At 48.5% G+C, this 21,963-nt stretch overlaps 1 protein-coding gene across 2 annotated transcripts in view; it reads left to right on the forward strand.

The window, feature by feature from the left end:
- ANKRD44 (ankyrin repeat domain 44) overlaps positions 1-21,963 on the forward strand; it is a 152,661-nt gene that overhangs the window by 36,447 nt on the left and 94,251 nt on the right. The window contains exons 4-7 of one of the 2 annotated variants that reach the window (XM_066577276.1): positions 290-360; positions 4,108-4,308; positions 9,499-9,586; positions 17,506-17,648. In XM_066577276.1, the coding sequence (XP_066433373.1) occupies positions 290-360; positions 4,108-4,308; positions 9,499-9,586; positions 17,506-17,648 (503 nt within the window). The remainder of the gene's footprint in view (positions 1-289; positions 361-4,107; positions 4,309-9,498; positions 9,587-17,505; positions 17,649-21,963) is intronic. The other variant, XM_066577277.1, reaches the window with a different exon arrangement.

The following is a 21,963-nucleotide window of genomic DNA, read 5'->3' on the forward strand; positions in this document are numbered from 1 at the left end:
GATGTATCCCAGAAACGGCAGGCTGGTTGGCTCCAATAGACATTTCTCCAATCTGGCAAATAGTAAATTAAACCTAACTTGTTTTAGAGCATTTGGGCAAAGATCAGGATGTAAATTAGGGGCACACATGACATCTGCTGCAGTGTTATGGCACTTTCAAAATGACAGTGAAAACACTAAGAAAAGAGCCTGGTCCTTGTGGTGTAAGATAGGCCGGTCACTAAGAGGTTAAATTTGGTTTGGTATTTGCATCTGTGACTATAGTAATACGATGTATTTAATGCGTTAGGTGCTCGTGTTAACGCTAAAGACAACATGTGGCTGACTCCTCTTCATCGGGCGGCTGCATCAAGAAGCGAGGTCAGTACAGCTTTCCATCTGGTCACCCCCTGATCATCCACTGCCGAACCCAGTAAGCCTCGGATCGCACCAGCGCTTCTGGTCTCTGTTCTTCAGCTCTGTTATAGGAGCTGAACAACAACAAAAAACTAAAAGTGCCAGAACTGACCGGCACCCAGCGAACCCCAAGCATTGAAATGTGGTCCCGCCAGCATATCCCCAGGGAGGTCGTGCAGCATGCTGCACTATGTTGTCGGATCTGCTTCCGAGGCTCTGATGTGACATGATCTTACTTATATTAATTCAGGCAGCAATCAGAGTACGACTGAACAGGGGCGCCCCTACCATGAGGGAACGTCAGCCAGCTGCATCAGGCGACAGGCTACAGGACCCTAGATGGACAGCAGCAACCCAACAAGCATTTTACTCACTCACTACAGGGCACAATTACTATTATTACTGGGGCCACTATGGGGGTCATTATTACTACTGGGGCAACTTTGGAGGTCATTATTACTACTGGGGCCACTATGGGGGTCATTATTACTACTGGGGCAACTTTGGAGGTCATTATTACTACTGGGGCCACTATGGGGGTCATTATTACTACTGGGGCCACTATGGGGATTACTTTTACTACTGGGGCAACTATGGGGGTCATTATTACTACTGGAGCCACTATAGAGATCACTATTACTACTGGGGCCACTATGTGGGTCATTATTATTACTGGGGCCACTATGGGGGTCACTATTACAACTGGGACCATTATGGGGGTTACTATTACTACTGAGGCCACTATGGGGGTTACTATTACTACTGAGGCCACTATGGGGATCATTATTACTACTGGGGCCACTATGGGGGTCATTATTACTACTGGGGCCACTATGGGGATTACTTTTACTACTGGGGCAACTATGGGGGTCATTATTACTACTGGAGCCACTATAGAGATCACTATTACTACTGGGGCCACTATGTGGGTCATTATTATTACTGGGGCCACTATGGGGGTCACTATTACAACTGGCACCATTATGGGGGTTACTATTACTACTGAGGCCACTATGGGGATCATTATTACTACTGGGGCCACTATGGGGTCATTATTATTACTGGGGCCACTATGGGGGTCATTATTACTACTGGGGTCACTATGGGAATCACTATTACTACTGGGTCCACTATGGGGGTCATTCATGGAGACTAGAGATGAGCGAGCGTACTCGGAAAAGCACTACTCGCTCGAGTAATTTGCTTTATCCGAGTATCGCTGTGCTCGTCCCTGAAGATTCGGGTGCCGGCACGGAGCGGGGAGCTGCAGGGGAGAGCGGGGAGGAACGGAGGGGAGATCTTTCTCTCCCTCTCTCCCGCCCGCTCTCCCCTGCTCCCCGCTGCGACTCACCTGTCAGCCGCAGCGGCACCCAAATCTTCAGGGACGAGCACAGCGATACTCGGATAAAGCAAATTACTCGAGCGAGTAGTGCTTTTCCGAGTACGCTCGCTCATCTCTAATGGAGACATAAAAATGACTTTTTGGCATATTTGAAGCCCCATGACTTTATTAGTTTTCTGGCGGTGTATGGGGGCTCCTTTCTTGCAGGGCCAGCAGTAGTTTTTATTGCTGCCATTTTTGGGTACTCAAGAGATTTTTATTACTTTTTATGAAAAAATAAAATAAATAAATCTTATTTACTTTTTAGTTTTTCTTGTGACACAGGGTGACCAAAAATAACCAGCAATTCTGTCATAATTTCTTTTTCTTAGAATGTTCAGTTTTTTCAGACATGGCAATGCATTTATGTTTATTTTCTTTATGGTTCAAATTTTGTGGGAAAAATAGAAAAAGGTTTTGTCAACTTTCATATTTTCAGTTTAAAAATTTTTTCCCCCGCCCCTTGTCGGCAGCTAGCAATAGGAGGGGGTGGAGCGGGGCGGAGCTTAGCTCTGCTCTCCCCCATTGCAAACAGCCAGAGTAGAGGAGAGAGGAGGAGAGAAGGGGGTGGCAGTTTAGCAGCCTCCCACCTCCCCTCTCCGATAGCTGTCATAGGCTCCCGTGGGAGTCTATGCAGCAGCTGGTGTATTCCGGGCAGAAAGATAGTTCCAGGACTATCTTTCCTACCCTGCAGAAAAAAAGCGCCCAGCGGTATATTGGCCAGCTGGGTGCTTTTATGCCGCAGGAATACACCTGTGTGATCTGCTGCATTGGAATCCAAAGCATCAGATTGTGGCATATATCGTCCGGCAGTGAAAACGGCACCCAATATAAGTTTGTGTGAAGGAGCCCTAACAGTGTATTGTAATTTTAACATTCATACAGTATATTAAGCCCTGCTACGGGACACTAGCAGGGCTTAATGTGGTTAGATGCAGAGGCGTATAGTTGAAGCTCCCGGTCCCCGATGCAAAACTTGTAACAGGGCCCCCAACTATAATGCTTTACTCATAGTACTGGGTTCCCTATATGGAGAAGAGAAGCCTTATGGGCCCCCTAAGGCTCCTGGGCCCGAATGCAACCGCATCCCCTGCACCCTCTATAGTTACCTGGTTAGATGCATGGCTACTCTGAGAGTCTTCACTGGGCCCAGGGTCACCATAGTAACCATTGGCATTCTGCGTCAGGAGGGGTGGCCAATGGTGAGTCAGAGATGGCCAGTTAACATGCTGCACCTAGGATTGACAGCATAAGTGTAACAATTGAGTGATATTTTATAGTCAAAGGGGCGGTACGACGATTGAAAGTTAACGTCTATCCATAGAATATGCATAGGTTATATCTTGCTGATCGGTGGGGGTCTCGAGTTTGGGGTTCCCATGCACACCTCGCAGTGAGAAGGAAACTAAATGGAGTGTTGGTTGCGCAAGCGCACCGTTGCCCGTTCACTTTCGATGAGGCTGCGGAGATGGCCAAACAGAACCTGCGAGGGTATTTCCGTCAGCCGCATTAAAATGAAGTGACTCCCCCCTCCCACAGTGACAGGCAGAACAGGACATTCTGGAGATTGGTCAGGGACTCAGCTGTGAGACCACCCACCAATCAGTACATTATCCCCTATCCTGTGCATAGGGCATAACTTGCAGTCTTGGTACAACCCTTCTAGGTAGATGTCTCCCAAAGCCCTTGGGAAAACCACTCCATTCGTTTCAATGAGTCTGATGAAAATAGCCAAGCATAGCAATCAACTATCAGTTTGCCCCATTGAAATGAATGGAGCCGCGCATGTGCAACCAGAGGACCATTCACTGCTATGTTAGGGAAATAGGCAGAATCCATCCTGCACTGCAAAAGATGGAGGACATAGGTTCCTCGTTCTGGGGATCAATGGCAGTCCCAATGGTTGGACCCCCACCGATCTATCGATTTTCACTCATCTAGTTAGATCCCATTTGTCAAAGTTACCTAATACTTCAAAAATAAAATAAACAAAAAATATATCATTTCCATTTCCAGTTCCAATAATGATGATTATATTTGATACTCGCAGCATACAGAGTAAATATACACATTCTGTAGGGTAATTTGTTGCATCTTTACAGGACCAAAAGGTTTTCCTCTGTAAAGCGGTTATCTAGGGTTTTGAAAACATGGCTGCTTTCTTCCAGACACAGCGCCACCCTTGTACATAAGGTTGTATCTGGTATTGCATCTCAGCTTCTATTCACTTTGATGGAGCTGAGCTGCAAGAAAGCAGCTTTGTTTTTTCCAACCATGGACAAACCCTTATAATTTCTAATCTGACATTTTGGGAAATCTGTCCCTTTCAGGAAGCGGTGCAGGTATTGATAAAACACTCTGCTGATGTCAATGCTAGAGATAAAAAGTGGCAAACACCCCTCCATGTGGCGGCAGCAAATAAATCGGTCAAGTGCGCAGAATTAATAATTCCATTGCTGAGCAGTGTGAATGTGTCTGACAGAGGAGGCCACACAGCCTTGCATCATGCTGCGATGGCTGGTCAATTAGAGGTAAGTGGTAAAATTCTATTCTTTCACTTTTTTCTGTTCGTTCTTTGCTAGCAAACAAGTCTCCATATTTATCCTGGTACAGTAAGTGTTAAAGGGCCATGTTAGATAATAACTTAGTTTAGGTGATACTTCAGAGGTATCGAAGACTCATCAACCAGATATTCCCAATTACCTCTATGGTGCTGTCAGGGAAATTCTAAGTACAGCACCAATCAGGCCCACCCCACTTGCCCCGCTGCCGGCGGTAAGAAGAAAACACCACACGGAGGTCTGGTATAGTTTCTCACACGGGGACATGACTGCGCTGCCCCTTTATTACAGATTACATGAGATCTTATACCCTTTTGTCTCATCACTAGAAATGGGTGATGGGCTCATTGGCTAAAATTCACCGCATAACCATATATGGGAAGTCCGGATTTCCGGCCTGAGACAGTGAAAGTTCAGATGCATAGTTGAGCGGTCTCCATCTTGATAAGGCACTTCTGGGAAAACGGCCAAGTACACGCGGCCTTCGTCTGTTTCTTCCTTGTGTTCAAGATACATTTTGTCTTCGCCTTGCAAGGCCTCTTGGCATATCTGATGCTTGATCTCCATATAAGTTTTTAGGGGGGGTTGTGAGGGTATATGGAGAAGAACAGAACATGCAGCAATCAGGTCTTGTTCCAAAGCTCTTCTGCAGGAAGTAGCCGCTCACAAGAGTTTTTATCGCAAAAAGTAGAACAAAGAAGTATATAAGTATCCAATCACAGTGGGCAGCACCCTACTTACATTGGTTTGCTGTAGTAAAACAACAAATCATTAAAATCAGTAAAATTATGTGGATACAAAGACTAAATATGGTCTCTAGGAAACGCTCAAACTCCCCCACCGCTAAGGAATATATGCAAAAAAAACATACAACCCTCACAGAGCTCCGTCCATGGAAAAATAAAGTTCTGGCACTGTGAATAGAGTGATGCAATAGAAAATACTTTCCAAAATAAGGTTTAAAAAAACATCAAGTCATTTATGCTGCATAATTAACACTGTAAGGCCGCCTGCACACGAGCGTTCCGGATTCCGCTAGCGGATTTTCACGAGCGTATGGTACCTAAATGTGCTTGCGGATAGGTGCGGATGCGTGAAAAATCACGCGCGGATATACGCGGATGTGTTGCGGAAAAAAACGCGCAGAAAAATCCGGAAGACACCCTTATTGTAAACCCAACCCCTAGAGAACTGCCCATTCCCTGGAAAACAGCTTAACAACCACCACCCAGACTCCGTTTTGTCCCTCTTGCTTGTGCGAGCACCGTTAAATTATTCTGGCAACATGCTTTCACCCGGTGAGCAGATGTCTTTGTGGGCATGGTTGATCCATGTAACTTTTTTCGGACGTACTGCGGTAACGGAGGAGGAAGAGCCCCCCAGGAAAAAAAGGAGGTACTGGGTGCACCCTGGCTGGTGTCTGCTGGCTGCTGTCTGGTAGATGAGGGGACTGAAAGGACAGATCTGCAGTTGAAATGTGCCTGTGAAGCTCTGTGCTGTGTGCTGGGACGCCTCCTACCATGCCTACTTCCTGTAGTCATAGCAACCAGTGACTCCATCTGCAGCTGCACTCCGGATGTACTGCGTGAAAAAACGCACCCATTCACTTGTATTGGAGGCTTCACGCGCATGATCCGACCAAAATTAGAACAGGTCACAGATTTTTTCACTCGCGTGAAAAAACGCGATACACATCCGTCCGTCTGGGGACAACTGCGGATCCTCATAGGAGTATATTGGCTGCGGTCTGGGGCGGATTATGTGCCTAAAATAACGCACTGGAAATTCTGCTCGTGTGCAGGCACCCTAAAGGAAAAATCCAAAAACAATGGCAAAATTGAAGGTTTTTTTTCTTCCTGCCCTCCCAAACAAATAAGTTATGTAAAACATTAAATGTAACTGAAAAATGGTGCCAATAAAAACTACAACTCGTCACACAAGAAACAAGCCCTCATACGGCAACAGAGACGGAAAAATATGATAGTTATGGCTATCCCACAAATCTGTGCGTTCTTAGGTCTAAAATAGGCTGCGTCACTAAGGCCTCATGTCCACGGGCAAAAGAAGAATTAAAATCCACAGCAGATTTTAACTCTTCTCCCGCACGCGGATCCGCACCCCATAGGGATGCATTGACCACCCGCGGGGTAGATAAATACCCGCAGATGGTCAGTAAAAGGGATTTAAAAAAAAAGGAGCATGAAAAAATCTGGACCATGCTCCATTGTCGTGGGGGTCTCCCGCGGATCCGGACGGCTTCCATAGGCTGCAATAGAAGCCCGCGGGAGACCTAAAATAGGAATTTAAAAGAATTAACTCACCCGCAGCGGACCGGGAAGGTCTTCTCTTCCTCACGGCCGGATCTTTCTTGCTTCGGCTCGGCGGATGTGCCCGGCGCATGCGCGCAGCGTGCCGGCGACGTGCCGCCGGCGTGACGAGTTTATCCGCCGGCCGTGAGGAAGAGAAGACCCTCCCGGTCCGCTGCGGGTGAGTTAATTCTTTTAAATTCCTATTTTAAGCGCTCATGTCCGCAGGGCAGGAGGGACCTGCTACAGATTCTCCATGGAGAATCCGGAGCGGGCCTGATTTTCCCCGTGGACATGAGGCCTAAGGGGTTAAAATATGTAGCATGTGCTACGTTGGCCCATTTTTGATGAAAAATACTACTACAGCCAAGGAATCTTAACGCGTTATGGTAACTTTCTGTGAGACACTTTATTTGCCTTTTTCAATAGCTTTACAATGGCTTCTGTTATATTAAAGGGGCGGTCCGAGATCTTTATTTAGTAAAGTGTGTTCTGAATGCAGTAAAACAACAGACAGGCATATACTCCTCTCTGCCCGCTGCTCGAGATCTCCGCTCTTTTTTGCGTTCATTGGTATTACCTTCTACACTCTTTGTGAAAAACAATCCGGCCCACAGAAGAAGCTGTCGTTCTGCTGCAGAACTCGTCCTGCAGTTCCATCTCAGCCAGATATACAAATGCTGAGAGTTGTGGTGATTAGATGGACGGACACCGAAGGCCCTAAAAGTGGTCCGTTCCCCCCCCCCCCCCCCCCCCCCCCCGGGCCTATTGAAGACTCTTAGAGGCCCCTTGTGTGTAGTGACCTCTTCTTACACCGTACCACCTCCTGCATCCAAGCTAGAGGCGGTACAGCATAGTGCTATAGCCTCCATGCTAACCCATATCACATCTTGTATCCAAGCTAGAGGCGGTACAACAGGGTACTAGAGCCTCTATGGCTGCCCGTATCACATCTTGTATCCAAGCTAGAGGCGGTACAACAGGGTACTAGAGCCTCCATGTCTGCCCATATCACATCTTGTATCCAAGCTAGAGGCGGTACAACAGGGTACTAGAGCGACCATGCCCACCTGTATCACATCTTGTATCCAAGCTAGAGGCGGTACAACAGAGTACTAGAGCCTCCATGCCCACCCATATCACATCTTGTATCCAAGCTAGAGGTGGTACAACAGGGTACTAGAGCCTCCATACCTGCCTGTATCACATCTTGTATCCAAGCTAGAGGCGGTACAACAGGGTACTAGAGCCTCCATACCCACCTGTATCACATCTTGTATCCAAGCTAGAGGAGGTACAACAGGGTACTAGAGCCTCCATGCCCCCCGTATCACATCTTGTATCCAAGCTAGAGGCAGTACAGCAGGGTACTAGAGCCTCCATGTCCCCCGTATCACATCTTGTATCTAAGCTAGAGGCGGTACAACAGGGTACTAGAGCCTCCATGTTTGCCCATATCACATCTTGTATCCAAGCTAGAGGTGGCACAGCAGGGTGCTAGAGCGTCCATGCCCATCCATATCACATCTTGTATCCAAGCTAGAGGTGGTACAACAGGGTACCAGAGCTTCCATGCCCACCTGTATAACATCTTGTATCCAAGCTAGAGGCGGTACAACAGGGTACTAGAGCCTCCATGCCCGCCCATATCACATGTTGTATCCAAGCTAGAGGCAGCCCAACTGGGTACTAGAGCATCCATGCCCACCCATATCACATCTTGTATCCAAGCTAGAGGCGGTACAACAGGGTACTAGAGCCTCAATGCCCACCTGTATCCCATCTTGTATCCAAGCTAGAGGCGATACAACAGGGTACTAGAGCCTCCATGCCTGCCTGTATCACATCTTGTATCCAAGCTAGAGGAGGTACAACAGAATACTAGAGCCTCCATGTCTGCCCGTATCACATCTTGTATCCAAGCTAGAGGCGCTACAACAGGGTACTAAAGCCTCCATGCCCGCCCATATCACATCTTGTATCCAAGCTAGAGGTGGTACAACAGGGTACTAGAGCCTCCATGCCCGCCCATATCACATCTTGTATCCAAGCTAGAGGCGGTACAACAGGGTACTAGAGCCTCCCTTACAAGGGGTCAGTTCTCCACAGTAAATGACCCTGTTGCTCTGATCTTGTAATCACTTATATCAACGGTATAATCGCATCCCTCCGACAACTTCTAGCGGAGGGATTGGTTTGACATTTAGTGTATTGGGCAAGTAATTTATCTTTTTTTAGCCCAGTTAAAAATAATACCAATTAAAGCAAATCCGGATGGAATACATCATCAGCCATGCGTCCGTATTACGGACTATACAAATGTGCTGGCGTGAAACTGGCCCAAATATGCGCAATTCTGTTTAAATAACAATTCCCTTCACCATGGTTCTTTTTTACATAAAAGAAGTGTCTGAATACATCAATTCTATATGACTACTAATTGATATTTAAGAATTCTAACTAATTAAAGGGGTTGCTCAGTTACAAAGTATTGAGAGCCACCCACAGGATAGGTCATCAATAGTAAATCGGCAGGGGTCTGCCACCCGGGTCCCCCACAGATAGTTTGTTCACTTCCGCTTTTCACTGAGCACATTTCTGCAGGAAGCAGGCGGCTCCATTTTCAGTGCAGTGGCCAGACTTGGTGTTACAGGCCCTTCACTTCAATGGCCAATGGTGTTGGAACAGAGCTGTCTGCTTTCTGCAGAAATCAGTTCAGTGTACAAGCAATGAGAATCCCAGACAGTTGTCCCACGGATAGGCTATCAGTAATTTACAATTGGACAACCCCTTTAAAAAAAAAAATCCGGACCTATGAACATTCCCTGCTAATACACAGGCCTGACTTTTGCAGATGGTTAACCTGCTGATTGCAAGAGGAGCAAATATAAATGCATTTGACAAGAGGGACAGAAGAGCGCTGCACTGGGCAGCCCACACAGGTAAGACTTAGTACTGTACGTAGTGCAAAACATCAGCCCCCCCCCCCCCCCCCTTCTGGCGAAGGTAACACTGATGCTTCACCTCCCAGGGATGTTCTGGCTGTGTGCACAACATAGGATGCTTCTTTACTACTTAACCCCTCAGATACCGCCTGTTACGGCACTCTGTCCCCCGAGCGCCAGGTGGGGTGCCCTGAACTTCCCGCACCCCGCTGTCCCTGCCTACTTGCCTCGGCCCTGGCTAACCCCAGGCGGACAACTGGGCGGCGGTCCCTGCTCTGGCTAGGGACCTGGCGACTACCTAGATGGAACTACTAATGGGGGACAGAGTGCTGATAGAAGAGGCAGGTGGAACAAACCAACAGAACTTACAAAGCAGAGTAACGCTGGAGATGGAGCTCACAGACAAACTGAAAAACCCCTTCCAGGCCACCAAATATTGTAAGGTTCCTCGACACCGACGAGAATCCAGTATCTCCTGGACCTTGTATTCAACTTCATCCTGGACCAGGGTGGGCGGAGGGGGACATCACCGAAGGGACAAAAGGTTTCAATAGCGACTTATGGAATACCCTGTGAACCCTCCATGTGGCTGGCAACCCCAGCTCGTAGGCGAGTAGGTTCACCACCCGTGTGATGGCAAACAGCCCCACGTAACGTGGCGCCAGCTTCAAGGACGGGACCCGCAATTTGAGATTTTTAGAAGACAGGTATACCTTCTGTCCCACCCTGTAAGGTTCAGACACCGACAGACTTTTCCTACTACGCAACTGCATACGGGCCTCCACTGCCTCCAAGTTTCTCTGTACCTCTTTCCATACTCCCCGAAGCGTATCTGTGGCGACATCAGCTGCAGGACAGACCGACGGAGTAGGGATTGCTGTAAGGAAGCGAGGATGCTGACCGTATACACACAAAAAATGGAGATACCCCAGTGGAAGAACAAAGGCGGTTGTTTAGTGCAAACTCTGCCAACGGCAGGAACTCTGCCCACTGATGAGCCTTTTCGCTAGCAAACAACCGTAAATATTGCACTAAATCTTGGTTCTTCCGCTCAGTCTGACCATTAGTCTGTGGGTGGAACGCTGAAGAGAAGGAAAGTGACGTTCCTAGGTTTCTGCAGAAGGCACGCCAAAACTGCGACACAAACTGAACCCCGCGATCAGATACAATATTTTGGGGAACCCCATGTAGGCAAATTATTTCCTTTACAAAAATCGTGGCGAATTCTTTTGCCGGGGGTAGCTTTTTTAACGCCACAAAATGTGCCATCTTTGAGAACCGGTCGACCACCACTAAGATAGTGGTGCACTTCTGGGATTCTGGTAGGTCAGTGATGAAATCTACTGATAAGTGCGACCATGGACTGGAAGGAACCGGTAGCGGTCTCAGAAGACCCTCCGGAGGATGCCGCCGACTCTTATTGCGAGCACAGACCGAGCAACCCCTCACAAAGTTGCAAATCTCCTGAGACATGCCTGGCCACCAGAAGTGTCTGGAACAAAGCTCCAGGGTCCCCTGGAACCCTGGATGCCCGGCGAGAATCGACGAGTGAGACTCATCCATGACTCTAGGGCGTAGGGTCTCTGGCACAAACCATCTGCCCTCTGGCACCCTCGAAGGAGCGTCCTGCTGAGCATCCTGTAGTTGAGGGACGAAGTTAGACTCTACAGCTGCCACCACCACGCCGGGGGCTAAGATATTCTCGGGAGTCATGGTCTCACTATTCGGTACCCCGAAACTCCGTGACAGGGCGTCCGCCTTCACGTTCTTCTCTCCTGGGATATATGTCACGACGAAATTAAACCTGGCGAAGAACAGCGCCCACCTGGCTTGACGAGCTGTGAGTCTTTTCGCATTGGCGAGATATACCAGATTCTTGTGATCAGTATATACGGTAATTGGGTGCCTAGCACCCTCAAGATGGTGTCACCACTCTTCCAGAGCCCATTTGATAGCCAATAATTCACGGTTACCCACGTCGTAGTTGCGCTCTGCTGAATTGAACTTCCGCGAAAAGAACGCAAATGGGCTATACCCAGACCTCCCACTGACTTCCTGCGACAATACTGCTCCTGTCCCCACTTCAGACGCATCTACCTCAATAAAAAAGGGTAGTCTTGCGTCCGGCTGTATTAGCACCGGGGCAGTCGTGAATGCCCTTTAGACAGCTAAAGGCCTCAAGGGCTGCAGGCGACCACTTACCCAAGTCGGCCCCCTTCTTAGTCAGGTCGGTCAGAGGTTGAGCAATAACTGAGTAATTCCTAATGAATTTGCGGTAAAAATTTGCAAAACCCAAGAACCGCTGGAGAGCCTTGAGGTTGTCTGGTCTGACCCATTGGGAGATTGCTGCTACTTTATCAGACTCCATCTGAATCTCCGTGGGTGAAATCACATAACCAAGGAAAGATACTTGTTTAGAACCAAATGTACATTTCTCTAACTTGACAAAAAGTTGATACTCGCGCAAACGGGTCAGGACCAACCTCAGGTGTCGCACATGTGAGTCCCAGTCAGGCGAGTACACCAGAATGTCGTCAAGATAGATGACCAGAAATACCCCCAGGAAGTCGTGGAAGACCGCGTTCATAAAACCCTGAAACACAGCGGGGGTGTTACAAAGTCCAAAAGGCATGACCAGACATTCAAAATGTCCTAACGGGGTGTTGAACGCCGTCTTCCATTCATCTCCCTCTCTAATGCGAATTAAATTGTAAGCCCCCCACAAGTCCAGTTTGGAGAACCAGTGGGCCCCTACCACCTGATTCAACAAGTCAGGAATTAGGGGCAAGGAGCACTGGTTCTTCACAGTGATTTTATTTAAGGCCCGATAATCCACACAAGGCCTTAGTGTCCCGTCCTTCTCTACAAAGAAGAGACCTGCCCCGGCAGGGGACCTGGACGGCCGGATATGTTGGTTGGCCAGAGCCTCCGAGACATAGGACTTGAGGGCTTCATGCTCACGGCCTGACAAATTGAAAATAGCTCCCTTAGGGATGGGGCTGTCGGGAATCAGATCAATACCACAGTCCCACTCCCTATGAGGGGGCAGAGCCTTAGACAGTTTTTTGGAGAATACATCCTGAAAGTCTGACAAATACTCCGGAATGAGCACCGTATCTGCGGAGCACACAGCTATGGTAGACAGGTGATTATGACAGGATGATCCCCAATGAGTCAATTCCCGGGTGGACCAATCAAATTGGGGATTGTGCAGTGCCAACCAGGGCATACCAAGCACCACATCAACCGACATTTTTTCCATAACCAGGAAAGACAGTTCCTCCGAGTGGAGGATCCCCACCGTGAACTGTAATCTTGGGGTCCTCCATCGTACCAGGTCTGTAGAGGGAGGGGTAGCATCAATACTGGTAAAATGAATTGGCGTCTTCAGCGCCACAAATTCCGCCATCAGAGAACGGACAAAACACAGACTTATCAAGTTAGCGGCTGCTCCGGAATCAATAAACGCCCGCCCTGATCGGGTAAAATCCCAGAATCTAACATGACACGGTACCAAAAGTTTAGGAAGTACCTGAAGTCCTAGGCGATCCTCCCTACAATCGCCTAGGACTCGGAGTTTTCCGCCAGTTCCGGCTGCGAGCGTTGAAACCTCAGTGGGCAGGTTATCACCCGATGTCCAGCTTTCCCGCAGTAGAGGCAGAGACGATGCAACAAACGGATCCGGCGTCGCTCTTTGGGGTCCAGCGGATCCACCTCCATCGGCTCGGGCACAGAGACTGGTAAGGAGGGAGAGGGACCAGGGCAACCGACCTCCCTGACTCTACGGGTCTGCCTGTCCTGCTTCCTAGACCTGAGCCTCCTATCTGCCTTCACCACTAGCTCCATAGCCTCCCTTAAGGACCCGGGAACGGGATGGGAAATTAACAGGTCTTTAACTGCGTCCGAGAGGCCCTGCAGAAAAACGTCTATCAGAGCGCTATCGTTCCATGATGTATCACCTGCAGAGCGTCTGAAGTTGGAGCAATAATCCTCCACACAAGACGACTCCTGCCGCAGCGCCAACAATCGCGAAACCGCCAACCCCGCTTGGTCCGGTTCATCGAAGATACCCCCGAGTTCCTGGAAAAAGGAGTCCACAGACTGCAGGCGGGAGGAATCCTCGGGGATGGAAAAAGCCCACGTCTGAGCAGAGCCCCGCAGCAGGGACATTATCAGCCCGACCCTCTGAGCCTCTGACCCGGAAGAACGGGGACGCATCCGAAAAAACAGGTGACACGCCTGTCGGAAAACAAAAAACTTGTTCGTCTCCCCAGAAAACGCCTCGGGAAGAGGGCACTTGGGTTCTGGGCTGGTTGAGGCGTCCGGCCCCTGCGACACCCCCCGCTGCTCCTGGGCCACCATGCGGGCGGATAAATCCTGGATCACAGGCACCAGGGCCTGCAGCTGGTTCGTGAGGGAACTGATTGCCTCCATGACAAAACAGTTTTAATAGCCAGTTATTATGTTACGGCACTCTGCCCCCCGAGCGCCAGGTGGGGTGCCCTGATCTTCCCGCACCCCACTGTCCCTGCCTACTTGCCTCGGCCCTGGCTAACCCCAGGCGGACAACTGGGCGGCGGTCCCTGCTCTGGCTATGGACCTGGCGACTACCTAGATGGAACTACTAATGGGGGACAGAGTGCCGACAGAGAAGGGGCAGGTGGAACAGACCAACAGAACTTACAAAGCAGAGTAACGCTGGAGATGGAGCTCACAGGCAAACTGAAAGGACACTGACTGGCAACTAGAGCTGACTGAGACAGACCTGACTAGAGGCTAACAGAACCAATAACTGGCAGTGAGCTCAGGTCACTGCCAGCCTTTTAACTTAAAGCCTCCACCCAGGGGCGGAGAGTGGGAGGGGCCGACTCTCCCACTGTTGCATATGGGAGGTGGAGGAGAGCAGGCGGCACCCTACGGTCGGACACGCCCACGCCGCTGCACGCTGGCTGCTCCACGCCCCCGGGAGAGCCCCGACAGCAGAGCTCCGGGACGCCGGAGCCGACATCGGAGTGGCGCGCGCCGGCCGCGGGACCCAGTGCCGCTCTGCATGGTAACACCGCCCTCAGGACAGTGCTTCGTATCTGATGCCTCAGATACCGCCCTCAGGACAGTGCTTCGTATCAGACGCCTCAGATACCGCCCTCAGGACAGTGCTTCGCATCTGACGCCTCAGATACCGCCCTCAGGACAGTGCTTCGCATCTGACGCCTCAGATACCGCCCTCAGGACAGTGCTTCGTATCTGACACCTCAGATACCGCCCTCAGGACAGTGCTTCGTATCTGACGCCTCAGATACCGCCCTCAGAACAGTGCTTCGTATCTGACGCTTCACATACCGCCCTCAGGACAGTGCTTCGTATCTGACGCCTCAGATACCGCCCTCAGGACAGTGCTTCGTATCAGACGCCTCAGATACCGCCCTCAGGACAGTGATTCGTATCGGACGCCTCAGATACCGCCCTCAGGACAGTGCTTCGTATCTGACGCTTCACATACCGCCTTCAGGACAGTGCTTCGTATCTGCCGCCTCAGATACCGCCCTCAGGACAGTGCTTCGTATCTGACGCCTCAGTTACCGCCCTCAGGACAGTGCTTCGTATCTAACGCTTCACATACCGCCCTCAGGACAGTGCTTCGTATCTGACGCCTCAGTTACCGCCCTCAGGACAGTGCTTCGTATCTGCCGCCTCAGATACCGCCCTCAGGACAGTGATTCGTATCGGACGCCTCAGATACCGCCCTCAGGACAGTGCTTCGTATCTGACGCTTCACATACCGCCTTCAGGACAGTGCTTCGTATCTGCCGCCTCAGATACCGCCCTCAGGACAGTGCTTCGTATCTGACGCCTCAGTTACCGCCCTCAGGACAGTGCTTCGTATCTAACGCTTCACATACCGCCCTCAGGACAGTGCTTCGTATCTGACGCCTCAGTTACCGCCCTCAGGACAGTGCTTCGTATCTGCCGCCTCAGATACCGCCCTCAGGACAGTGCTTCGTATCTGACGCCTCAGTTACGGCCCTCAGGACAGTGCTTCGTATCTGACGCTTCAGATACAGCCCTCAGGACAGTGCTTCGTATCTGACGCCTCAGATACCGCCCTCAGGATAGTGATTCGTATCGGACGCCTCAGATACCGCCCTCAGGACAGTGCTTCGTATCTGACGCTTCACATACCGCCCTCAGGACAGTGCTTCGTATCTGACGCTTCACATACCGCCCTCAGGACAGTGCTTCGTATCTGACGCTTCACATACCGCTCTCTATATCATGCGTTGTATCTGGCAGGTTCTCTCAGGCGTCCGGAGAGGATCTGTCTCCGGCTGTCACGTTCCCAGTTTTTCTTTATCCTCTTTCTTTCTCTAACTTTCCTTATTCTAACCTTCTCTTGTTCTTCACTTAACCTTTCCTTCTCACTGCACTATCACTCTCTGAGGGCGGATTCACATGGGCGAGAAAATTGCGCAATTTTCACGTGATGCGAGAGTCAGTAAAAAAGCAGATTACAAAACCAATGATTTACAAGTTATTTATTTAAATTCTGACTTAGCGGGATGAAGGATTCTATCAGCGACGCTTTCACTGATGAGATGTTGAGAGAACAAAAAATCCATGCCTTATCTTTCTGCGATGTGCGTTTTTTTTCTTCTTCTTTTTTTCTCCTAGGTTTCCCTATGGAGCCTATTTCTTATCGCACTGCAACACAACAAACACACATTGTGATGCGATTTTAATATTAGAAAGTTCTATTGACTTTTGCGATTTACAAAAAGCCCGAAAGGATCATGCATAACCTTTGATTACACCATGAAGAAGCTTTAGTTACATAAAACCACAAAATCTTTGAATATTGCTCCCCTTTTGCCTATTAATACAGCGCCGTGTGAAAGTATTTCCTCCCTTATGTTTGTTCTTCAGTTATCTTGTGTTACAGCCTGGAATTAAAACAGATCTTTGCAGGTTTGTTCACATTTTGACCACTTTGAATGTCCAAAATACTTCTTACTGTGAACCAACCCTGATCCCAGAGCCTCCAAGTACTGTGGATGCTGGGAGGGATTACAGTTGGCCCCTGCACGGTGCATGGTATGAGAAAACAGATACCCCATGGCAGACTTGTGAGTTTTTGGGCATGCTGTCTACTAAAAAATAGTAATAGAATAAAAAGTGATCAAAACACTTATATGTACCCCTAAAATGGTTCCAGTAAAAACTTGAGGTTGGCCTACAAAAATTCATCTCTCACACAGCGCCATCAACAGAAAAGTAAGTTATGGCGGGAAGGGGGGGGGGGGGGGGGAATCAGAAGATGGTGACAGTGGTTTTTTTTTTAAAGTTCTATTTCTTTTTTTTATAGTAATGTGAAATTAAAAAAAACCCTGTATACATGTGTACTGACTAGCAGGATAAGGTTATTATGTCATTTTGGCTGCACTGTGGACGCCATAAAAACTAGTCCCCAAAATCCATGGCGCAATTGTGTGTGTGTTTTTCCCCCCCCCCCCCCCCCCCCATTTCATTCCACTTAAAAAGTTTGGAAGTTTTTCATTATAGTATGTGGTTCATTAAATAGTACTATTTAAAAAATGCAACTTGTCCCTTAAAATCAGCGAGCCCTCATATTGATGTGTCACTGGAAAAATAAAAAAAAATATGGCTCTCGTAAACGGGGATGAAAAAAAAAAAAGCAAAATATGAAGAAATTGCTGGTCATTAAAGGGGTAAAGAGCGCATTATACTGAATTGTCAGCACAGCTGGGTGCTCTTCCCGGACGCTGCCCAGTAGGCGTGATGCCACTGTTAAGATGTGATGCCTACACCCACGAAGAGCGCGGACAGTATGTGCTTTACAGCGATAGGAGTAGATATATACGCTCCGCGCCCACAGTGTGTTTTCTCTACCTCTTTTATAGGTCATCTGGAAGTTGTGACATTATTGATAAACTGTGGAGCTGAAGTTACCTGTAAAGATAAGAAGGGTTACACACCGCTCCATGCCGCTGCAGCGAACGGTCAAGTCAACGTCGTGAAGCATCTTCTCAGCTTCAGTAATGGAGTAAGTATCGGGGCCACGTTCTCACTTTTATACCTTCCCCAGAATGGAAGAGTGACCAAAGGAAACCTACAATTCAGATATTCTATATTAAAGAGGAATTCTAATCTTGGATATCTCTGGAATATACACAAGATATGCCACAAATGTCTGACATCCCCCTCCGCCACGTTCAATGATCCTTGTCACGGTCCAACCATACCAGCTGTTCCCCCAAGGCTACTGCCAAACTGCACAGGCAATCGAGCTGCCCCAGCATAGCTCAGCTCCCATTCAGTCTTTTTCCTACTGGGCTCTGTCTTTCAGCAAGCCCGGACCCTCCTGTGGTTCAACTCTGTCTTTTTATAGGGCACCTGTAGAGTGCTGAGAAATTTCTCACCTGTTCTCTAGGAAGGCCGTCTTAGCCCTCTGTGAGGCGCTCCTCTGCCCATTTTTTGGCGCACACTCAGTTCAGTCCTCACAACTTTCCCTGCTCACCCTGCCTGCCAGGGGCGGAGCTTAATCTGGAAGCACCAGAGCGGTCGCTATCATAGCAGCTATAGGGAAGCAGAGTACTGCTCTTCCATCTAACACAACTATAGCTGGAAAGCCTAACTCAAAATAAGCATTGGAAAACCGTGAGATTGAGTAGCACGGTGCTAACTGTATGTCTACGATTATTAGTCGTAGCATGTAGCTATAACATAATGCCCTTTAAAGGGACAGACCATCATAAGAAATAAGCAGAAGGGTAGTTTCTAGTGATGAGCGAGCACGCTCGGTAAGGTCAGTTACTCGAGCGAGCCTCGCTCATCTCGAGTAACTGCCTTCTCCTCTGAGCCTGCTCAGGGGGGAAAGACAGATCTCTCTTACTCTCCCCCGCCACCCCCCTGAGCACGCTCGGAGCAGAAGGCAGTTACTCGAGATGAGCGAGGCTCGCTCGAGTAACTGACCTTACCGAGCGTGCTCGCTCATCTCTAGTAGTTTCACATCTGCGTCGGGGAGGTCAGTTTTCTGCTCCGTTCGGGGAGTAGGAAAGGGGAATCCCCATGGCCAAACGGCTCCAACTTAGGACAGTACTAAATGGACCCAATTGACCCCATCTGACCGGTGGTTCCAACAAAGATGTGAAAGCACCCTAAGTCTATGCTATACTTCTTCTCCACTTAGACAAAACAGAGCTTTTTCTACACTATCCTGCAAAAAAATGTCGGCCTGTAATACGGACGCCATCTGGAAGTTAGAGACCTCTGTTGTCACCATTCTGTTGTTTGAGTCGCACCACTATACCTCCCCTCACCCCAATAAATCAGGAGATTATGTATTCAACAAGTGCTTAGCCCATTGAACCTCTGTGCCATCTCTAGCTCCATTCCATACTGCCCAAGGGATAACCTTAGAACAAACTCGAACTACATTGGAAACAAATATTCAACAGGGATATAAGCTCCATCAGCCGGGCATGGCAAAGATCATTTCCCCTGCATGGACTAGTATTACTGATGGTAGAGGAAGAAGTCGGATTATCTCAACCACTGTGGGTAAAATCTATAGTCCATGTAGGCCCAGGATACTTTGCCAGAAGACATCCGCCTCATGAAAACCTGGAGACGTACTACTTGGGCACATGGCAGCCTCTTTCTGCCCAAAGATGAAGGAATGACCAATGAATCAGGGAGCCTGGCAAATTCATAAAACAGAAAATCAATTAGTTAACCGGTCAGGGCAAATATAGCAGCAGAATGCCAGTGACTCAACTTCTTAACTTGCTCTTCTGGTAACCTAAGCTCGCTAGCAGTACTCACTGTGCCGATATAGAATGAGTGGGTTCCAAAATCAGTAAGAAAGCCCGAGTGATGATAAAGCATGTTTGAAAAATGGCAAATGAAGTTCAATGTTGATAAATGTAAGACTATGCACATGGGCAGGAGGAACGGATGTCACCAATATTCACTAAATGGGGTGCCGCTAGGAAAAAGTGATATGGAAAAGGATCTGGGGGTATTAGTGGATAATAGACTAAACTGGAGTAACCAATGCCAGTCAGCTGCTGCAAAGGCAAATAAAGTCTTGGGGTGCATTAAAAGAGGTATAGGGGCGAAGGACGAGAACATCATCCTTCCATTATATAAGGCACTTGTCAGGCCTCACATGGAATACTGCGTACAGTTCTGGTCACCGGGGCTCAGGAAAGATGTCACAGTGCTTGAAGGGGTTCAAAGAAGGGCAACTAAACTAATACATGGAATGACGGGACTGGAATACCCAGAGAGGCTATCCAAACTGGGATTATTCACCCCAGAAAAAAGAAGGTTAAGAGGCGACCAAATAACCATGTATAAGTACATGAGGGGACGATACATGGATCTCTCCCGCGATCTGTTTATACCCAGGACCGCGACGGTAACAAGAGGACATCCGCTACGATTAGAGGAAAGTAGGTTTCATCACCAACACAGAAAGGGATTCTTTACTGTAAGAGCAGTGAGACTGTGGAACTCTCTGCCGGAGGAAGTGGTGATGGCAGGATCCATAGGGGAGTGTAAGAGGGACTGGATGTCTTTCTGGAAAGGAAGGACATTATAGGATACAAGTCTTAGGTTAATTGTCAATCCGGGTATACAGACAGGTAGGAACTATTAGGGGTTGATCCAGGGAACAGTCTGATTGCCATTAGGGAGTCAGGAAGGAATTTTTTCCCCAAAAGGGCTAAATTGGTTTCTGCCCTTGGGGTTTTTTTTGCCTTCCTCTGGATCAACACAGGAGGCTAACAGGCTGGACTAGATGGACATTGTCTTCATTCAGCCTTACATACTATGTTACTATGTAAACGAGTGAGAAAAGTACTTGATTGTGGCTTATTTCCAGATTTGATTCTCTGTCACCGTCTCCTCTTTTAGTTGCAGTTCAGCATAGGATCTGGTCTTTGCCATGTGGCAGTACAATGCCAGAGATTGTCACTAGAGGGCTCAGTAATAGTCCATTTGGCATAGAAAGGGTGTCTCTGCTTGTTAATCAGGAGGCACCAGAGGAAGGAGGTGTATCTCTTAGCTACTAGCTTCCGGGACTGTGGCACCTGACTATGTGAGAAGAGGCACCCTCTGTACTACAGCAAGAGTATTGGTAAGGAATATGATTATGTTGAACTGCGAGCATTGAGGCACTAGGCCTGTGAGATATAGAATGTATGGTTAAAGGCCAAACGGCCAGGCGTTGATCTGTGTACCAATTTATTGTCAAGTGTGAAGTGCTGTAAACTTTTAACCCTTTCCAATCCAATTTGTATCCTGGTTTTTCTATGGGGCTTACTCTTTTTCTGCTGTTATACAACAGCGCTATATGCTGGCTAAAGCCAGTACTGCATGAGGTGACAGGTTGGAGAGGCTCCAACAGCAGAGAGGCTGGCAATATACAGTAAGAGAACACCGACGGACGTCTTCCAACATCGGAGCTGTACAGCCTTAAATCATAATGTCTTTAGACGTCAGACAGTGGATTGGAAAGGGTTAATGGTGGTAGAACAAAACTGGCAGAAGCCAGATATAAAGAGAGTTCCAGTTGTGAGTTGAGTTCCTGAGAGTAATGCCATCATTTTGAAAGGAAAATCCCCCTATTATCACATGTGGTGTTTCAGATGCGGAATGACAATGGCATACAAAGTTGCCATGATGTCCTGAAAGTGTGGAATATGGTGGTTTTCACAGAGAAGTTGCTGTGATTGCAGTTAAAGGGCCAGCAGAGCTAAAAATACAAAACTGCAAGAGGAAAAAGTGTGGTTGTTGCAAAAGTTAAAGGGCCAGCTACCCGAATTAAGAGACTGTCTTTGTGGAGATAAGGGATGGTCGCAGTTTGCTATAGTAAAACAGTTCCGGTAGTGAGTTGAAGATTCTGAGAGTGACACCACCATCTTGTAAGGAACATGGTGGTCCCAAGTAGTGACTAATCCCCTATTGTTACACCTAGTAAGACTCTACTTTCAGTAGGGAGGACTCTGCCGACAAACGACATGCAGAACTGTCTTTCCCCCTACACCACCTCAGCCTCTGGAGCTCATTGGTAGTTGGCTCTCCAAGTCAAACCAGCGTAGACAGGGAAGCCGTGAGGAGTTAGCTGGTGGATGCAAAAGCCTGGGCAGTGTGTGGCATATGGAATGCAGGAAGGGTGCCATGCCCACCGAGTTCAATAGATCAGTAGGCAAACACCCATTCTGACTGTCATGATATGAGGCATATGAAGCAAGTCTGGGAACTGCAAATAAGGCATGTAGTCACGCTCTATACCCCACGCATTGCATGACCATGAAGCCTCATCAGACATTAACTGGATTATTGTGTTGCAT

Source organism: Eleutherodactylus coqui, chromosome 8 (genome assembly GCF_035609145.1).
Source record: "Eleutherodactylus coqui strain aEleCoq1 chromosome 8, aEleCoq1.hap1, whole genome shotgun sequence".
NCBI lineage: Eukaryota > Metazoa > Chordata > Amphibia > Anura > Eleutherodactylidae > Eleutherodactylus > Eleutherodactylus coqui.